The 21,608-nt window shown below is 36.4% G+C and overlaps 1 protein-coding gene across 1 annotated transcript in view; it reads left to right on the top strand.

Annotated features, from left to right (window-relative positions):
* LOC127736736 (pre-mRNA-processing-splicing factor 8) overlaps positions 1-21,608 on the top strand; it is a 49,254-nt gene that overhangs the window by 16,368 nt on the left and 11,278 nt on the right. The window contains exons 13-29 of the mRNA XM_052247318.1: positions 69-203; positions 6,038-6,247; positions 6,654-6,770; positions 7,796-7,912; positions 8,983-9,236; positions 10,904-11,223; positions 11,725-11,912; positions 12,521-12,685; positions 13,421-13,494; positions 13,956-14,102; positions 15,425-15,752; positions 17,054-17,388; positions 17,900-17,992; positions 18,278-18,413; positions 18,895-19,194; positions 20,054-20,200; positions 20,697-20,857. Of these exons, the coding sequence (XP_052103278.1) occupies positions 69-203; positions 6,038-6,247; positions 6,654-6,770; positions 7,796-7,912; positions 8,983-9,236; positions 10,904-11,223; positions 11,725-11,912; positions 12,521-12,685; positions 13,421-13,494; positions 13,956-14,102; positions 15,425-15,752; positions 17,054-17,388; positions 17,900-17,992; positions 18,278-18,413; positions 18,895-19,194; positions 20,054-20,200; positions 20,697-20,857 (3,227 nt within the window). The remainder of the gene's footprint in view (positions 1-68; positions 204-6,037; positions 6,248-6,653; positions 6,771-7,795; positions 7,913-8,982; positions 9,237-10,903; positions 11,224-11,724; positions 11,913-12,520; positions 12,686-13,420; positions 13,495-13,955; positions 14,103-15,424; positions 15,753-17,053; positions 17,389-17,899; positions 17,993-18,277; positions 18,414-18,894; positions 19,195-20,053; positions 20,201-20,696; positions 20,858-21,608) is intronic.

Below are 21,608 nucleotides of genomic sequence, written 5' to 3'. Positions count from 1 at the left end.
AATTAGCAAATATTGTTTAATTTAACAGTTTGCTAACAGTATATTTTAATATACATTTTGTTTTACAGTTAGCTGATGGTATACAGTACATCTTTGCCCATGTAGGACAGTTAACAGGAATGTACAGATATAAGTATAAGTTGATGAGACAGATCAGGATGTGTAAAGATATCAAACATTTGATTTACTACAGATTTAACACAGTATGTATCAATTACTATATGGATTCTTTTACTTTCATGGGTACCAATTTTTGTGGAATTAAAAAAATATTGTATTTTCCTGGATATTAGACTTAATGGTTTGACCAAAGTCTGCATACAAGCCTATTAAAAAGATTGTGCTTCGTCGAACATTGAAATTATTGGTTTCCCTATACCCAGAAACTCCACGGAAATTTGTATCCCACAAATGGTAATAAATTCAAAGTAAATGTATTTGTAACAATTTACAGCCGATTTCATTGAGTGTGTAGGAAAAGGTAAAATCTTTGGTTAGCTTGCTTGCTAGCTGAAGCGTAAAGTCATTATTAGGTTAGGTAAACAACCCTCCTTTATGAGTAGACTAGTCCGACAGACAGATAGAATTGGTTATCTGTGGGACTAGTCTACTCATAAAGGAGGGTAGTTTACCTAACCTAATAATGACTTCACGGTTCAGCTTACAAGCAAGCTAACCAAAGATTTTACCTATTCCTACACACTCAATGAAATCGGCTGTAATAATTAAAAAAACATGTGTAAAACTAGCTGTTACAGTAAATATCTGACCCACATAGATTTATCATCACATCACATGTATCATTATATTTGTATTTCTAACAAATCCAGTCAATAATATTCCTGGGTCAATTACACTCCTATAAACGAGTCGGAAGAAGAACTCAGACCTTTAAGAAAAAGAATCCAGCATAATGATAATGTAGCAACTAGGTAATGTCGTGAAACATTAAAAAATCATGGATATTTTGCAAATTATGAAAATCTGTGTAGTTAAACTTACCTTTAATTAGAATCTGACAATGTTTATGATTCATTTGCAAATTTTGTTATTAGATTTTCCCAAGCATCATAGTTAAGGTTATATTTGGTCAAAGTTGTTATTAAATCAGGCAGTCATTTGAAAGAAAAAATTAGGGTCACATATATGTACCTTTTCATGATTGGAATAAAATTGTGTAATGTTTGTCATATGATATCTGTCCATGTTACAACTCATTTAGGTAAAAATATAGACACAATACAAATAATTTTCTTTTTTAAAAAAATAAGTCGTTTTAAAGATACCTTGTTTCATACTGGCAATTCTGTCCATGTTACAACTCATTTTAGTTACAATATAGACACATTGAAAAAAAATCTTGCCTAAAAATTAGTGGTTCTAAAGATACCTGGTTTCATATTGACCATGAAATAAAAACTTGTTTCTTCACACTAGTATGTTCCCAATTTTGTCCTTTATTTTTTTAAGGGAGACAGATTTATATAAGTTCTTGTTTCCAAATCCCTGTATTTCAATTGTATAATTGTATTTTGTGCACTTTTGAAAAATAAAATATTGTTTTAACAAAATAAAAATTAGGAAGGTGAACCTTGTACAAATCTAAACTACAAAATAACAGATGAATTTCAAACTTTTCAGGTATATAAATGTTCAGAATTGGCTTTAAGACATTTTATTATTGTATTTGAATTAATTGAATGAATATCAGCAAGATATACATTATTGATGAATTAACCTCTCCCCTTGAAGGATGGTTTGTCAGTAATCTGATGTTATATTTCAGGGAGCTGTTGGTAAAGGACCAGGATGTGGGTTCTGGGCCGCTGGTTGGAGGGTTTGGCTGTTCTTTATGAGAGGGATTACCCCTCCCCTTGTATGATGGCTTGGTCAGTAATCTAATGTTATATTTCAGGGAGCTGTTGGTAAAGGACCAGGATGTGGGTTCTGGGCCGCTGGTTGGAGGGTTTGGCTGTTCTTTATGAGAGGGATCACCCCTCCCCTTGTATGATGGCTTGGTCAGTAACCTAATGTTATATTTCAGGGAGCTGTTGGTAAAGGACCAGGATGTGGGTTCTGGGCCGCTGGTTGGAGGGTTTGGCTGTTCTTTATGAGAGGGATCACCCCTCCCCTTGTATGATGGCTTGGTCAGTAACCTAATGTTATATTTCAGGGAGCTGTTGATAAAGGACCAGGATGTGGGTTCTGGGCCGCTGGTTGGAGGGTTTGGCTGTTCTTTATGAGAGGGATCACCCCTCCCCTTGTATGATGGCTTGGTCAGTAACCTAATGTTATATTTCAGGGAGCTGTTGGTAAAGGACCAGGATGTGGGTTCTGGGCCGCTGGTTGGAGGGTTTGGCTGTTCTTTATGAGAGGGATCACCCCTCCCCTTGTATGATGGCTTGGTCAGTAACCTGATGTTATATTTCAGGGAGCTGTTGGTAAAGGACCAGGATGTGGGTTCTGGGCCGCTGGTTGGAGGGTTTGGCTGTTCTTTATGAGAGGGATTACCCCTCCCCTTGTATGATGGCTTGGTCTGTAATCTGATGTTATATTTCAGGGAGCTGTTGGTAAAGGACCAGGATGTGGGTTCTGGGCCGCTGGTTGGAGAGTTTGGCTGTTCTTTATGAGAGGGATCACCCCTCCCCTTGTATGATGGTTTGTCAGTAACCTGATGTTATATTTCAGGGAGCTGTTGGTAAAGGACCAGGATGTGGGTTCTGGGCCGCTGGTTGGAGGGTTTGGCTGTTCTTTATGAGAGGGATCACCCCTCCCCTTGTATGATGGCTTGGTCAGTAACCTAATGTTATATTTCAGGGAGCTGTTGGTAAAGGACCAGGATGTGGGTTCTGGGCCGCTGGTTGGAGAGTTTGGCTGTTCTTTATGAGAGGGATCACCCCTCCCCTTGTATGATGGCTTGGTCAGTAATCTGATGTTATATTTCAGGGAGCTGTTGGTAAAGGACCAGGATGTGGGTTCTGGGCCGCTGGTTGGAGGGTTTGGCTGTTCTTTATGAGAGGGATCACCCCTCCCCTTGTATGATGGTTTGTCAGTAACCTAATGTTATATTTCAGGGAGCTGTTGGTAAAGGACCAGGATGTGGGTTCTGGGCCGCTGGTTGGAGGGTTTGGCTGTTCTTTATGAGAGGGATCACCCCTCCCCTTGTATGATGGCTTGGTCAGTAACCTAATGTTATATTTCAGGGGGCTGTTGGTAAAGGACCAGGATGTGGGTTCTGGGCCGCTGGTTGGAGAGTTTGGCTGTTCTTAATGAGAGGGATCACCCCTCCCCTTGTATGATGGCTTGGTCAGTAACCTAATGTTATATTTCAGGGAGCTGTTGGTAAAGGACCAGGATGTGGGTTCTGGGCCGCTGGTTGGAGAGTTTGGCTGTTCTTTATGAGAGGGATCACCCCTCCCCTTGTATGATGGCTTGGTCAGTAACCTGATGTTATATTTCAGGGAGCTGTTGGTAAAGGACCAGGATGTGGGTTCTGGGCCGCTGGTTGGAGAGTTTGGCTGTTCTTTATGAGAGGGATCACCCCTCCCCTTGTATGATGGCTTGGTCAGTAACCTGATGTTATATTTCAGGGAGCTGTTGGTAAAGGACCAGGATGTGGGTTCTGGGCCGCTGGTTGGAGAGTTTGGCTGTTCTTTATGAGAGGGATCACCCCTCCCCTTGTATGATGGCTTGGTCAGTAACCTAATGTTATATTTCAGGGAGCTGTTGGTAAAGGACCAGGATGTGGGTTCTGGGCCGCTGGTTGGAGAGTTTGGCTGTTCTTTATGAGAGGGATCACCCCTCCCCTTGTATGATGGTTTGTCAGTAACCTGATGTTATATTTCAGGGAGCTGTTGGTAAAGGACCAGGATGTGGGTTCTGGGCCGCTGGTTGGAGGGTTTGGCTGTTCTTTATGAGAGGGATCACCCCTCTCCTTGTATGATGGCTTGGTCAGTAACCTGATGTTATATTTCAGGGAGCTGTTGGTAAAGGACCAGGATGTGGGTTCTGGGCCGCTGGTTGGAGGGTTTGGCTGTTCTTTATGAGAGGGATCACCCCTCCCCTTGTATGATGGCTTGGTCAGTAACCTAATGTTATATTTCAGGGAGCTGTTGGTAAAGGACCAGGATGTGGGTTCTGGGCCGCTGGTTGGAGGGTTTGGCTGTTCTTTATGAGAGGGATCACCCCTCCCCTTGTATGATGGCTTGGTCAGTAACCTAATGTTATATTTCAGGGAGCTGTTGGTAAAGGACCAGGATGTGGGTTCTGGGCCGCTGGTTGGAGGGTTTGGCTGTTCTTTATGAGAGGGATCACCCCTCCCCTTGTATGATGGTTTGTCAGTAACCTAATGTTATATTTCAGGGAGCTGTTGGTAAAGGACCAGGATGTGGGTTCTGGGCCGCTGGTTGGAGGGTTTGGCTGTTCTTTATGAGAGGGATCACCCCTCCCCTTGTATGATGGCTTGGTCAGTAACCTAATGTTATATTTCAGGGAGCTGTTGGTAAAGGACCAGGATGTGGGTTCTGGGCCGCTGGTTGGAGGGTTTGGCTGTTCTTTATGAGAGGGATCACCCCTCCCCTTGTATGATGGCTTGGTCAGTAACCTAATGTTATATTTCAGGGAGCTGTTGGTAAAGGACCAGGATGTGGGTTCTGGGCCGCTGGTTGGAGGGTTTGGCTGTTCTTTATGAGAGGGATCACCCCTCCCCTTGTATGATGGTTTGTCAGTAACCTAATGTTATATTTCAGGGAGCTGTTGGTAAAGGACCAGGATGTGGGTTCTGGGCCGCTGGTTGGAGGGTTTGGCTGTTCTTTATGAGAGGGATCACCCCTCCCCTTGTATGATGGCTTGGTCAGTAACCTAATGTTATATTTCAGGGGGCTGTTGGTAAAGGACCAGGATGTGGGTTCTGGGCCGCTGGTTGGAGAGTTTGGCTGTTCTTAATGAGAGGGATCACCCCTCCCCTTGTATGATGGCTTGGTCAGTAACCTAATGTTATATTTCAGGGAGCTGTTGGTAAAGGACCAGGATGTGGGTTCTGGGCCGCTGGTTGGAGAGTTTGGCTGTTCTTTATGAGAGGGATCACCCCTCCCCTTGTATGATGGCTTGGTCAGTAACCTGATGTTATATTTCAGGGAGCTGTTGGTAAAGGACCAGGATGTGGGTTCTGGGCCGCTGGTTGGAGAGTTTGGCTGTTCTTTATGAGAGGGATCACCCCTCCCCTTGTATGATGGCTTGGTCAGTAACCTGATGTTATATTTCAGGGAGCTGTTGGTAAAGGACCAGGATGTGGGTTCTGGGCCGCTGGTTGGAGAGTTTGGCTGTTCTTTATGAGAGGGATCACCCCTCCCCTTGTATGATGGCTTGGTCAGTAACCTAATGTTATATTTCAGGGAGCTGTTGGTAAAGGACCAGGATGTGGGTTCTGGGCCGCTGGTTGGAGAGTTTGGCTGTTCTTTATGAGAGGGATCACCCCTCCCCTTGTATGATGGTTTGTCAGTAACCTGATGTTATATTTCAGGGAGCTGTTGGTAAAGGACCAGGATGTGGGTTCTGGGCCGCTGGTTGGAGGGTTTGGCTGTTCTTTATGAGAGGGATCACCCCTCTCCTTGTATGATGGCTTGGTCAGTAACCTGATGTTATATTTCAGGGAGCTGTTGGTAAAGGACCAGGATGTGGGTTCTGGGCCGCTGGTTGGAGGGTTTGGCTGTTCTTTATGAGAGGGATCACCCCTCCCCTTGTATGATGGCTTGGTCAGTAACCTAATGTTATATTTCAGGGAGCTGTTGGTAAAGGACCAGGATGTGGGTTCTGGGCCGCTGGTTGGAGGGTTTGGCTGTTCTTTATGAGAGGGATCACCCCTCCCCTTGTATGATGGCTTGGTCAGTAACCTAATGTTATATTTCAGGGAGCTGTTGGTAAAGGACCAGGATGTGGGTTCTGGGCCGCTGGTTGGAGGGTTTGGCTGTTCTTTATGAGAGGGATTACCCCTCCCCTTGTATGATGGCTTGGTCAGTAACCTGATGTTATATTTCAGGGAGCTGTTGGTAAAGGACCAGGATGTGGGTTCTGGGCCGCTGGTTGGAGGGTTTGGCTGTTCTTTATGAGAGGGATTACCCCTCTCCTGGAGAGATGGTTAGGAAACTTGTTATCCAGACAGTTTGAGGGACGTCACTCCAAAGGTGTTGCCAAGACTGTCACAAAACAGAGAGTTGAGAGTCACTTTGATCTGGAGTTGAGAGCAGCTGTGAGTATATATTAAGGATATTTTCAGTGGATGTCATGAAATTGAATACAATGTACAATTCAAAGTTTAATGTAGCTTTACAGACATATAAATTTATTTGTATGAGCTTTTATATAAACAGGAAGGAGGTCGCCATGCTTTTCTCTTTTTTTGGTAGCAAGAACAAATAGATTGTATATTACCTGAGAAACGACTTGTTTTCATTCTGCAATGTAACCTTGACACTTGAATATTTTACCCTGCCATGCATAAAATTTTAATCAATTATTTCCTATAGTTGTTTAGCTTATCTTTCTTTAAAACCCATAATATTTTAACAGAAGTGCTATCCGACATATACTTGTGGCTGTATAGTATATGCAATGTATATTGCCTTTACCTGCATAGTAAATTGGATATTTTTTAGGTAATGCATGACATTCTGGACATGATGCCAGAAGGTATTAAACAGAACAAGGCAAGAACTATCTTACAGCATTTGAGTGAGGCATGGAGATGCTGGAAAGCAAACATTCCATGGAAGGTAGGTCAATAAAGTCTTAGTATTTTTTTTTCCATATATATTCACAAATGTTAATTATAGATCATGCTTTTTAAAAGTCTTAGATAAAAGGTTAAAACTTTGTCGAGTCTATACACCTTAAACTGATGGCATACACAATTTTTACACATGTGAAAAACTTAATTTTTACACCTTTTGAAAACTGTTGGTATTTATCTTTAGTGTTATGTATTATTTTTAGGTACCTGGTTTACCTATCCCTATAGAAAACATGATATTGAGATATGTCAAAGCTAAGGCTGACTGGAGGACTAATCTTTAACATTATAAATATTATTTTAGGTACCTGGTTTACCTATCCCTATAGAGAATATGATATTGAGATATGTCAAAGCTAAGGCTGACTGGAGGAATAATCTTTAACATTATACATATTATTTTAGGTTCCTGGTTTACCTATCCCTATAGAGAACATGATATTGAGATATGTCAAAGCTAAGGCTGACTGGAGGACTAATCTTTAACATTATACATATTATTTTAGGTTCCTGGTTTACCTATCCCTATAGAGAATATGATATTGAGATATATCAAAGCTAAGACTGACTGGAGGACTAATCTTTAACATTATACATATTATTTTAGGTACCTGGTTTACCTATCCCTAGAGAACATGATATTGATATATATCAAAGCTAAGGCTGACTGGAGGACTAATCTTTAACATTATACATATTATTTTAGGTTCCTGGTTTACCTATCCCTATAGAGAACATGATATTGAGATATGTCAAAGCTAAGATTGAGTGGAGGACTAATCTTTAACATTATACATATTATTTTAGGTTCCTGGTTTACCTATCCCTATAGAGAACATGATATTGAGATATGTCAAAGCTAAGATTGACTGAGGACTAATCTTTAACATTATACATATTATTTTAGGTTCCTGGTTTACCTATCCCTATAGAGAACATGATATTGAGATATATCAAAGCTAAGGCTGACTGGAGGACTAATCTTTAACATTATACATATTATTTTAGGTTCCTGGTTTACCTATCCCTATAGAGAACATGATATTGAGATATGTCAAAGCTAAGGCTGACTGGTGGACAAACACAGCTCATTATAACAGGGAGAGAATTAGAAGAGGAGCAACAGTACGTTATATAAACACAAACTTTGAAAATACCTCCCTTCCATAGATAAGATTATGATTAACAAATCCCCATAAAAAAAAATAATTAAATAACCAGAATACTTAGGGTATGATTTATACGTTCAGATATACATCTTATTGCTATTTGTCTGCTGGCCATCACAGATGTTCCCAGTACAATTGTGGACTTCAGAAGAGAAAATGTCAAATGCAGCAACGCAAAATTGGTTGTTGTATGACCATCAATAGTTCAAGTGTCGCAAATCCTAAAATAAGTGATAAGGAATATTGCATGTTAATATTAGTAGAAAAGATAAAAGTATTGAAATGAATATGGTGAAAAATATGATTCTTTAATTTTTATGCTCCAGCCGTCACCGGAAGGGGCATTAAGTGTTACCCATGTCCATCCGTATGTATGTACGTCCCTAAATTGGTTTCTGTTCTCTAACTTTAGTTTGCCTCTACCAAATGTTATGAAACTTTTACACAATGCTTTATATTACCACAAAACACAGATCAAGTTCGAATTTGGATGACATTACTTTTACAGTTCTCCAGTTATGCCCCATTAAAACGTTATATGCAAGTGGGGGCATCATCTGTGTCCTGTGGACACATTCTCTATTTTATTTTTTTATAAAAAAATTATATAAAGAAAAAAAGCAATAGAATAGCCCATTAATCCATTTTGATTTAAAGATTTTGAAGTTATGTATTGAAGAAAAATGATTGCTTTAGTAGTGATGTAATATTTATAAGGTTTGAATCAGTGTTTTTTAATCATTGAGAACAGGTCAGAAATCAATAGAACTCATAGTTGAATGAACAAATAATATAAACCAACTTAAAAACAAAGTGTTTAAGTCATATAGCAGACAAGAAAAACAAAGAGTTTAAGCCATATTGCAGACAAGAAAAACAAGCTTAATATAAAACTATACTTCACAATACCATCAATAAGTTGCTTCAAAGGATTAAAATGACAATTACTTTAAGTTTTAGTGTCTGGTAGCTGTCTCATTAACATAAATCCAATTTCCCCTAATTATAAAATATTGGTTATTTTAGGTTGATAAGACTGTATGTAAGAAAAATCTGGGTCGACTGACACGTCTATATCTGAAGGCTGAGCAGGAGAGACAACACAACTATCTAAAGGATGGACCATACATCACAGCAGAGGAAGCTGTGGCTATCTACACTACAACTGTACATTGGCTGGAGTCTAGGAGATTCTCACCAATTCCCTTCCCTCCATTGTCATACAAACACGACACTAAACTGCTCATTCTTGCTTTGGAGAGACTAAAAGAGGCTTACAGGTAAGGTCTATATGATTTACTCATAAAAAGGCTAGTTTAGCAGCTGTCTATATGTGTCATCTCTGTCAAATTCTTATTACCAGTGTCATATTTTTAGCTCACCTGACCTGAAAGGTCAAGTGAGCTTTTCTCATCACTTTGCGTCCGTCGTCCGTCGTCCGTAAACTTTTACAAAAATCTTCTCCTCTGAAACTACTGGGCCAAATTTGACCAAACTTAACCACAATCATCATTGGGGTATCTAGTTTAAAAAATGTGTCCGGTGACCCGGCCAACCAACCAAAATGGCCGCCATGGCTAAAAATAGAACATAGGGGTAAAATGTAGATTTTGGGTTATATCTCTGAAACCAAAGCATTTAGAGCAAATCTGACATGGGGTAAAATTGTTTATTAGGTCAAGATCTATCGGCCCTGAAATTTTCAGATGAATCGGACAACCTGTTGTTGGGTTGCTGCCCCTGAATTGGTAATTTTAAGGAAATTTTGCCGTTTTTGGTTATCATCTTGAATATTATTATAGATAGAGATAAACTGTAAACAGCAATAATGTTCAGCAAAGTAAGATCTACAAATAAGTCAACTTGACCAAAATGGTCAGTTGACCCCTTAAGGAGTTATTGCCCTTTATAGTCAATTTTTAACCATTTTTCGTAAATTTTTGTAATCTTTTACAAAAATCTTCTCCTCTGAAACTACTAAGACAAATTTAACCAAACTTGTCCACAATCATCATTAGGGTATCTTGTTTAAAAAATGTGTCCGATGACCCCGCCCGCGAACCAAGATGGCCGACATGGCTAAAAAATAGTACATAGGGTAAAATGCAGTTTTTGGCTCATATCTCTGAAACCAAAGCATTTAGAGCAAATCTGACATGGGGGTAAAATTGTTCATTAGGTCAAGATCTATCTGCCCTGAAATTTTCAGACCAATCAGGCAACACATTGTTGGGTTGCTGCCCCTGAATTGGTAATTTTAAGAAAATTTTGCAGCTTTTGGTTATTATCTTGAATATTATTATAGATAGAGATAAACTGTAAACAGCAATAATGTACAGCAAAGTTAGATCTACAAACAAGGCAACATGACCAAAATTGTCAATTGACCCCTTAAGGAGTTATTGCCCTTTATAGTCAATTTTTTACAATTTTCATAAATTTTGTAAATTTTTGTAAATTTTTACAAAGTATTTTCCACTGTATCTACCGGGCCAAGTTCATTAGAGATAGAGATAATAGTAAGGAGCAAGAATGTTCAGTAAAGTAAGATCCACAAACACATCACCATCACCAAAACACATCACCATCACCAAAACACATCACCATCACCAAAACACAATTTTGTCATGAATCCATCTGTGTCCTTTGTTTAATATGCACATAGACCAAGGTGAGCGACACAGGCTCTTTAGAGCCTCTAGTTTTTGGATCCCATTCCTTTTGATTGAAAGAAAAGAGAAGTTATTTTCTAACAGCTGCAAAAGCAAAATTGTACCTAACCATTTGTATATATACTTTTCCATTCAGGGCCCATCCTCATTACTTTTGAACAGTAGAACTATTCTTATATATAATATTGTTTGTACTGTATAATAATTTATTGTTCATAGATCTTTTAAAATGAAGTAACATTACTGATTCTTTTGTACTATATGTTATTTTGCAGTGTTAAAAGTCGACTGAATCAGTCCCAGAGAGAAGAATTAGGACTTATAGAACAGGCCTATGACAATCCTCACGAAGCTCTGTCACGTATTAAACGTCATCTTCTCACTCAGAGAGCATTCAAGGAAGTGGGTATAGAGTTTATGGACTTGTATAGTCATTTGATTCCTGTATACGATGTGGAACCGCTAGAGAAAATCACTGATGCTTATCTCGATCAATATCTTTGGTACGAGGCTGACAAAAGACGTTTGTTCCCACCGTGGATAAAACCAGCTGATTCTGAACCTCCACCATTACTAGTATATAAATGGTGTCAAGGTAAGTGATTAATACAGCTATAGTTGTTTGCTTATGTCCCACCGCGGAAGAGGAGGATAGGTTGGTAGATGTTTACATCCCCATCCTTCTAGATGATGATAAATCGTCTCATTGGCAATCATACCACATCTCCTTGTTATTATACTTAGAATAAGGTTTCCACCATATCAAGTGCAAAAGTGTGTGATTCTTACCATGCTTACTAAATGGTGTATAAAACGGAAATTTTGAAAAAATTGCCTAACCTTAATACAAATACCAGTTTGAAGGAGGGACTTATCAGTTCAACCTTTGATCTGACAGTATTAAGAATTGACTTTTATCTTTCATTAAAAACCCTAAATGCATTTGCTATACAGGGTATTTTGGGTTAATTCTCCATCAATCCATCCATCTGCTATACCAGTATCAATAATTTTTTTGTTTTAGATTTAGGGAAAATGTAAACTACAGAATTAGTATGTAATGACCAGAAATAAACATTATTTGTTTATTTAACAGGTATTAACAATCTACAAGATGTGTGGGACACTGGTGAAGGGGAGTGTAATGTTATGATGGAATCATCGTTTGAAAAGATGTACGAAAAGATAGATTTGACTTTACTCAACAGATTGTTACGTTTAATTGTTGATCATAACATCGCTGATTACATGACAGCTAAGAACAACGTTGTCATTAATTATAAGGTAAATATTGTCTATGTTTCAAATTGATCTATCCACTTATTTCTTTTAATTTCTATCACCACAAAGGAAAGCTTACTTCAGCAATATTGTAGAGTAAGGCATGATAATTTATGCATTGGGGACTTTTGCCCCTTTGAAATGTAAATTACTGGAAAACCTGCTTTGTAAGTGCTCTATTGTCAGCATTTGTCATTAGAGTTTAATTACTGTTAATTCAGAAATTATTGCGCTTTCTAGAAATGCTGCATGCAGATATATCTATCATATATCAGAATGTCAGTTCTTATTGTTGCAATACTCACCAAGTTGCATTATCGCATTAATAAAAACCATGCAATAATTTCTAAATTAACAGTATGTCAGACATATACATTAGCAAAATCTTCCAAAAATCTGGGCATATATTTTTTGGGGAGCTTTAATCCTTGGAAAGTTTAGTGATATGGAATATTCCATTATAGTGGAGGGGCACATTGACTATTGTGGCTATTGGTCTATTGACAAATTGTCTTTCTAAAGAAGTTATTTATCTAAAAAAAATTATCTTGCTTAAAAATTATCTATTTTAATAAATTATCTAGCTGAACAAATAATGACTTATTTTACAGGATATGAACCATACCAATTCCTATGGTATCATCAGAGGTCTACAGTTTGCTTCCTTCATTGTCCAGTATTATGGTCTGGTGTTAGATCTGTTGGTACTTGGTCTTCACAGGGCCAGTGAGATGGCTGGTCCACCACAGATGCCCAATGACTTTTTAACATTTCAGGTAAAACTACACATTTATAGAAAGTTAAAAATTTGTGTTCAATTATTTTGACCTAAATAATTTGGATTAAAAAATAATTTCTGTCTAACATTGAGTTACAGATATTTTATCTTCATATTGATTTTCTATGACTGTATTTCAACATCAACCAAAATGAGAAAAAAATCTGGTGTTTATGGTCACTTTCCTGACACCTTTACCGAAACGGGATATATTTTAAAGTAGAAAAAAATATTATCTTTCTTGGTGTGATGTAGATAAACAAAGAAAACCGGGATTTCAATTACTACAACAAATTTTACAAATATTCTGTATATATATATATATATATACAATGGAAATCAGAGATCATTATAAATTTATAACACATTTCCCCTGTTGTTAATCTGGATTTTCTCATTACAATTTCTTATGATACACAGTAAATGGCACCTGGTACAACCATTCCTCTTTTATTTTTGTAAAATCATCTCTGATAAAGGAATTTATACACATTTATGCTCTTCTTTGCTATACACATACGAACATAAAAATTGTATTAATAAACAAAATGCAACATGGAATGAGGAATCATACAGTTTTAATCTTATCAGTGAATTTTCTTTGAGAAAAGAATGGCCTGAAATTGAAAGATTTATATGAAAACCGATCAACTCCAGGCGGGTGAAAATATTATTACAACAAAATAAAGAAATTAATTTATTTATGTAGTTATATTTACTTTTGTAATTATAGGATGTTGGAACAGAAAGCAGCCATCCAATTAGATTATATTCAAGATATGTAGACAAGATTCATCTCTTCTTCAGGTAAATACTAAATTAATAAAAGGGGAAGGGCAGTATCTATGAGCTGTGCATTAGTCTTATTTTAAATGAATCTGTTCATGTGAATATTCAATGTAAAAAGAAAGGGGGGATCTTATTTAAGAAGAACCTTTTCTGCAGGTGAATATTCAATGTAAAAAGAAATGGGAGAGGGGTACAGTATCGTTTACATGCATATAACATGTTAGTCACATGGTTGTAAGAAGTTCAATAATCTGCCTTGTACTCTGTAATATAATTATAACTGGGTCTATTGACTAAGACTATGTTGACCTCTAGATGGTTTGAAAGTTTTTGTTGTTGGGTTGCTGTCTTATTGACCCATACCAAAATTCTCTTTAATTGATTTTGACTATATTTACAAGATTCTCAATGAAAAAAAAGTTATATATAGTTGTACTCAAACATGATTCAGATTTAAATAAACGTCTTTCTCATTATAGATTTTCAGCTGATGACGCTAGAGACTTGATCCAGAGATATCTTACAGAACATCCTGATCCTAACAATGAGAACATTGTGGGGTATAACAACAAGAAATGTTGGCCCAGAGATTCCAGAATGAGGCTGATGAAACACGATGTCAATCTGTAAGTGTACCTGGTAATACTCTTGGATATCTTTAAAGTGGCAAACTATTTAATATATTAGAATAACTTTCTTTTTTTTGTGATCTACATTTTTATGCCCCCGCCGTAGCGGAGGGGTCATTTAATTTTACCCTTGTCCGTCTGTACGTACGTCCAAAAGTTGGACAATACACAGATAAAATTTGAAATTTGGTGGGGTCACTTCTACTGTTCTAGAGTTATGCTCCTTTACAAATGGAAAAATTGCTGAATTTTTCGTTTCCATTCTCTAACTTAAGTTTGCCTCAATCAAATGTTATGAAACTTGTACACAATGCTGAATACCACAAAACACAGATCAAGTTTGAATTTTGGTGGTGTCACTTTAACGGTTCTAGAGTTATGCCCCTTTACAAATGGAAAAATTGCTGAATTTTTTGTTTCCGTTTTCCAACTTTAGTTTGCCTCAACCAAATGCTATCAAACTTATACACAATGCTTATTACCACAAAATACAGATCAAGTTTGAATTTTGGTGGCGTCACTTCAACCGTTCTAGAATTATGCCCCTTTACAAATGGAAAAATTGCTGAATTTTTTGTTTCTGTTCTCTAACTCGAGTTTGCCTCAACCAAATTTTATGAAACTTATACACAATGCTTATTACCACAAAACTCAGATAAAGTACAAATTTGGGTAGCATCACTTTTACTGTTCTTCAGTTATGTCCCTTTATAACTTTATATGATATGCAATCGGGGGCATCATCTGTGTCCCATGGACACATTCCGCATTTATTTCTTCTGTTTTCATTGTGACAATTGTGAAAAGTTTGTTAATAACTGTGAAGTCACTAAATGGAATTGAACCAGAATTGTTCAAATGCTCCACTTGAACTTTTTCTCCATCTGATGTTTGTGTTGCCTGACAGCATCATTTGCCATCCTTGAAAACAGATTAGCAGATTCCAACAAAATTCACAGATTCTTCAATTTATGATCATTCTTAGGATACTAATTTTAGTTGAGACCATAGGTATAGGTGAACGTTCAACTAAGTACAAATTATATCTGGTAAAACCACAAAATTAAACATCCACAAAAATGCAATGTTTCCATAATCCATGGTAGCAATTCACAGATTCTAATTTTTGCTAATTTTATTTGGAGACGACAAGCGACACACATTCTTCGAATACACTTATGTCTTTAATTTTAATTCCTGGTAATGTGGTCAGTATATACATTGCAAGGAACATGCTGTGTTTTTGAAGAATAGTTTGTCAACTTTGCAATTTGAAAAGATACTGTTTGTGTCTACATATCAACTTTCTTTTGTTTCAGGGGTCGTGCTGTGTTTTGGGATATTAAGAACAGGTTACCCAGATCAGTGACAACCATCCAATGGGATGGAAGCTTTGTGTCTGTTTACAGTAAAGACAATCCTAATTTATTATTTAACATGAGTGGTTTTGAATGTCGTATCTTGCCCAAATGTCGTACAACAGCTGGTGAAAATAAACAAAAAGATGGTATCTGGAATCTACAGAATGAGGTCACAAAAGAGAGAACGGCTCAGTGTTTCCTACGCGTGGACGACGAGTCCATGTCACGATTCCATAACAGAGTCAGACAAATTCTCATGGCATCAGGATCTACTACTTTTACGAAGGTGAGACAAATGTTCATAATCTGGCAACAAATTACAGAATGTGTAGAAAAAACTACCAGTTGTTTATCAATTTAGTGATTATGTACACTTGTAGCTTTAAATATAAAAAAGAAGATGTGGTATGATTGTCAACAAGACAACTCTTCACAAGAGACCAAATGACACAGAAATTAACAACTATAGGTCACCGTACGGCCTTCAACAACGAGCAAAGCCCATACCGCATAGTCAGCTATAAAAGGCCCCAAAATGACAAATGTAAAACAATTCAAATGAGAAAACTAACAGCCTAGTTGACTCCTATCACATCTAGTGTTATATATTACACATCGTTTATCAATTTAGTGATTATGTACACATGTAGCTTTAAATATAAAAAAGAAGATGTGGTATGATTGCCAACGAGAAACTCTTCACAAGAGACCAAATGACACAGAAATTAACAACTATAGGTCACCATATGGCCTTCAGCAATGAGCAAAGCCCATACCGCATAGTAAGCTATAAAAGGCCCCAAAATGAGAAATGTTAAACAATTCAAACGATAAAACTAACCGCCTAGTTGACTCCCATCACATCTAGTGTTATATATTACACGTCCAAATAGTGTGAATTAAAAAAAAACAACAAAAATATATGCAAACTTCAAAGTTAAGACTTTCCTAAGAATCAATACTACGCCATTGGAGATTTTCACAATACTGTGATATTCTTTACTATGCATTTGGTTCTGTTTTTTAAGGTATTTGTGAACCATGAATTTAAATATCCAACAAAATACATGTAGAAATTTCCAAGAGGCTTATATGCCAAATTTGTCAAAATCACGTAATAAAGAAAGATCGATGCAATGAACAGTTTTTCATTACTAGACATAAATTGGAACTCCTGTCAAAATTAATCCACTGTATTCCAAAACCTCATATGTTCAAATTGAAACACACAAATTTGCGTGATTATCAGATTCTAAAAGGAATTGTTATAAAAAAACAAGCAATGAAATAGAATACCACATCTTCTTATTTATATGAAGAAATACAAGTAACAGTTGAATAAACCTGTCTATGTCATTTTGGTGTTGGTTTGCTGTCACATTTATTACTTGTTTACATTTCTGTCACTTAGTATTTTCAGACCTCTTGGCTCTTGGTCATAAAACTTTACTCAGTACTTGCTTGAAACAGCAAACAGTCTTTTGATTGGTTGATTTCTGAGTCTTGAGTACAATAATCTCGTTCAAAACTTTTATGACTGCAAGGTATGGTAATGACTATTATTCATTATTACTTTCATCATTATAGATTGTCAACAAGTGGAACACTGCATTGATTGGATTAATGACCTATTTCCGAGAAGCTGTTGTCAATACGCAAGAGTTACTGGACTTGCTAGTCAAATGTGAAAACAAAATCCAAACTCGTATTAAAATTGGACTTAATTCCAAAATGCCTAGCAGATTTCCCCCAGTTGTGTTTTACACACCTAAAGAGTTAGGAGGATTGGGAATGCTGTCAATGGGTCATGTTTTGATACCACAGTCAGATTTACGATGGTCCAAACAGACTGATGTGGGGATCACACATTTCAGATCAGGAATGAGTCATGACGAAGATCAGTTGATTCCTAACTTATACAGGTATGGCATGGAAAAACATTAGCAAATGCCTAGAAGCCAAGGCTACTTAATTGTAGGCTAGGTCCTTAGATTTTAGAAGAAAATGTCCATTGTGCTTACGTTAATCTTTTATATTGTGGCAGTTTGGGCCCTTAATGCAAGAGGTTAGTCCTTGTCATCGGAATGAGAGATTCTCAAAAGTTTCGGTACAACAGCCTGCATATATCTATTAAACCTGTAATTTAAAGAGAATTTCTTTAATGTTTGTATTTATCAACCAGCTTATTTCTACCTTTCTTAAGTTATTGTTTAGATTAACATATTGATTGTGTTTTAATAGAATGCAATAAAGTACAATGTATGATTATATATTAATCATTGAAGGAAAAAAAACAGTGCCAAGATATATTCATTGAAAGAGAGAAGCAAGCAAACTTCTTTTTAGTAAGAACCCCCCTCCCCCTCAAAAAACAAATATAGCAAACTTTGTATTTATTGAGAGAAATTAAAGTTATATCTTTGTATATTGTAGATACATAATGCCATGGGAAAGTGAGTTTATAGACTCACAGAGAGTATGGGCTGAGTATGCATTGAAAAGACAGGAAGCTAATGCACAGAACAGGTTAGTTTGTCATCACTTCTTGTGTTTTAATTAATCTTAGATCCTGTTCAGAAATAAAGTAAAGATATAGTATACGAAAACCATGTAAAGTAATCAAGGAAAAAAGGCAGTTAAACACTAAATAATCATTAGTTGCTTGTGTGATTTGGTTGTTTTCTCATTGATGTATACCCCACATATCCTTTAATTCGTAATGGATGAAATTAATTGCGAGTGAGAGTATTTTATGTGTTTCCGTTACAGTTTTATTTGAAGTGTGAACAATATTTTCAATTAATTTTGTAGGCGTCTGACGTTAGAAGATTTAGAGGACAGTTGGGATAGAGGTATTCCGAGAATCAACACACTTTTCCAGAAGGACAGACATACACTGGCCTATGATAAAGGGTGGAGAGTCCGAACAGAATTTAAAGCATTCCAGGTACTTTAATATAAGGTCAAATTTGTGTGAGAAAAGTGTGCTGCGTTTGAAATAGTTATGTCCTGAAGCAAGTATTTCTAGGAGCGTGTAAAATAATTATTAAAATACATTACTGGTATTAAAACAATTTCTCAGATTTTCCTTTTAAACAATGACTTCTAGATTATAGATGGAATTTTGATTTTTCATCAAGATTAGGACATTGGGCAAAATATTTTGATTGGTGATTTCCTTCTTACATAATTTGAGTATGCACTATTGAACTTCCTTTTAATTGAAAACAATGCAAAATTTCTTAAGTCCTTTGATTATCATGATTACACAGCGAGTCCAAAAGATATGTTATTAGCCAATGATGCACAGTAGAAATACATCTTTGTAAATTAAAGAAAAAAATATCTGATACAAATAAAAACCTAATGATTTATAAGGCTTGCTTTCATCATATGTTATATTAAATTGACATTTTTTTGTGATACAGGTATTGAAACAGAATCCATTCTGGTGGACTCACCAGCGTCACGACGGGAAATTGTGGAACTTAAACAACTATAGAACTGACATGATCCAAGCGTTAGGAGGTGTCGAGGGAATCCTTGAACACACCCTGTTTAAAGGGACATACTTTCCTACGTGGGAAGGTCTGTTCTGGGAGAAAGCCAGTGGATTTGAGGAGTCTATGAAATACAAAAAATTGACAAATGCACAGAGATCTGGGCTGAATCAAATTCCAAACCGACGATTTACGTTGTGGTGGTCACCAACGATAAACAGAGCTAATGTAAGATTTTATACAAGATAGGAACAACTTTGTTTTTTTGGGGAAAAGTTGAAATAAGTATTTTTATACTTATACAATACAATAAGTTTTTATTGTCAATAATGATGCCAAAAATGAGCTACATAACTCATCAAATTTCAAACCACTACAAAATATGTAAATATATATATATATATATAAATGTTAGGAATTAGGGGCCAAAAAGGTGCCCAAATAAGCATTTTTGTAGTTTCCAGACAATAACTTGTGTTAAAGTGTATGAATCTCTCTGAAATTATACCAAAAGTTTCCGTACTACAAAGGGATGGTTAGGATTGTCTTTGGGGGGTTATGGCTCAAACCAATTAGTAATTAGGGGCAAAAAAAGGGGAAAAGAAGGGTTTTTCTGGTTAAAGGACAATTGAGACAATTTAAAAGCAGTGTAAGGGAGGTAATCCAAATCAATTTACTATTGGTTACTACACTCTATTATGTATTCTACTGAGTATGAAGGTACTAAAAGGAAAAATTAAATATATAGGGTTAAGTGTCTCATACAAGGCTGGTTTATTATTTATATTCATTGAAATATCGGTCAAAATTCAAAGTATGAATATCAACCTTTTCCCCTGATTATGTTTTCTCACAGTGAGGCAATAAATAAATATTCTCTCAATGATTGCACTCTTTTATAGTTTCTATCTGAGAAATATATATATCACAACGAAAAGGCATAGTTCTTTTCTGCATTGTAAAATGCCTACACTGGAGATCATTGACAGATGTATAACATTATTTCAGGTGTACGTAGGTTTCCAGCATGGTAAAAACCCTACGCTGAAGATTTCACTATTAAATGTGTATAACATTATGATTTCAGGTGTACGTAGGTTTCCAGGTACAACTCGACTTGACTGGTATTTTTATGCACGGTAAAATCCCTACTCTAAAGATTTCACTGATCCAAATATTCAGGGCTCATTTGTGGCAGAAAATTCATGAAAGTGTTGTCATGGATTTGTGTCAGGTTTGTTATCACTTTATTGAATTTGAGTATCCACAACATTATGATTGTTTAAATATTTGTTTGCAATGCCCTCTGTATGAATAAAAGGTAGATTTTTTTTTATCATTGAAAAATGCAAATGTCAAATTTCAATTTAAAGATGACCTCAAATTATTAAGGTTAGTTTCTCTTGTTCCAGGATGACCTTTATATCGGGCTTGACTAGATATATCATGGTTTTATTTAACCCCTGGCTTTTTTCCTCATATTTTTGTCTATACACCTTATCGCTATTCCCGCTTGACCCGAGAATCTGTCCCGCTCGAACTTTTGACGTCATACAACAATCACTTTTCCATTGTGGCGTCAGATATTTTCTATTATGACGTCAAAATTTTACGGGAACTTGTGTGATGTCCAGTAATGGCGGATAAATAGCGATAAGGTGTATTGAGGTGGTTTGTCTTGTTTTTATAAATGACTATTTTTGTTTCACTAGCTCTCTGTTTTATGACAGGTATTTGATCAAGAATTGGATGCTTTAGAGATAGAAACAGTACAGAAAGAAACAATCCATCCCAGGAAGTCGTACAAAATGAACAGTTCATGTGCTGATATACTCCTGTTTGCTGCTTATAAGTGGAACGTCTCAAAACCATCACTGTTAGCAGATTCTAAGTAAGTATAAATGTAAAAGTGGAACGTCTCAAAACCATCAGTGTTAGCAGATTCTAAGTAAGTATAAATGTAAAAGTGGAACATCTCAAAACCATCACTGTTAGCAGATTCTAAGTAAGTAAGAAATGTAAAATTGAACGTCTCAAAACCATCACTGTTAGCAGATTCTAAGTAAGTATAAATGTAAAAGTGGAACATCTCAAAACCATCACTGTTAGCAGATTCTAAGTAAGTATAAATGTAAAAGTGGAACGTCTCAAAACCATCACTGTTAGCAGATTCTAAGTAAGTATAAATGTAAAAGTGGAATGTCTCAAAACCATCACTGTTAGCAGATTCTAAGTAAGTATAAACATAAAGGGGGAACGTCTCAAAACCATCAGTGTTAGCAGATTCTAAGTAAGTATAAATGTAAAAGTGGAACGTCTCAAAACCATCACTGTTAGCAGATTCTAAGTAAGTATAAACATAAAGGGGGAACGTCTCAAAACCATCACTGTTAGCAGATTCTAAGTAAGTATAAATGTAAAAGTGGAACGTCTCAAAACCATCACTGTTAGCAGATTCTAAGTAAGTATAAATGTAAAAGTGGAACATCTCAAAACCATCACTGTTAGCAGATTCTAAGTAAGTATAAATGTAAAAGTGGAACGTCTCAAAACCATCACTGTTAGCAGATTCTAAGTAAGTATAAACATAAAGGTGGAACATCTCAAAACCCTCACTGTTAGCAGATTCTAAGTAAGTATAA

The sequence above is a fragment of the Mytilus californianus genome, unplaced genomic scaffold (assembly GCF_021869535.1).
Source record: "Mytilus californianus isolate M0D057914Y unplaced genomic scaffold, xbMytCali1.0.p SCAF_36, whole genome shotgun sequence".
NCBI lineage: Eukaryota > Metazoa > Mollusca > Bivalvia > Mytilida > Mytilidae > Mytilus > Mytilus californianus.
Note: the sequence above shows the minus strand (reverse complement) of the source record. Positions and strands in the feature narration are given on the sequence as shown.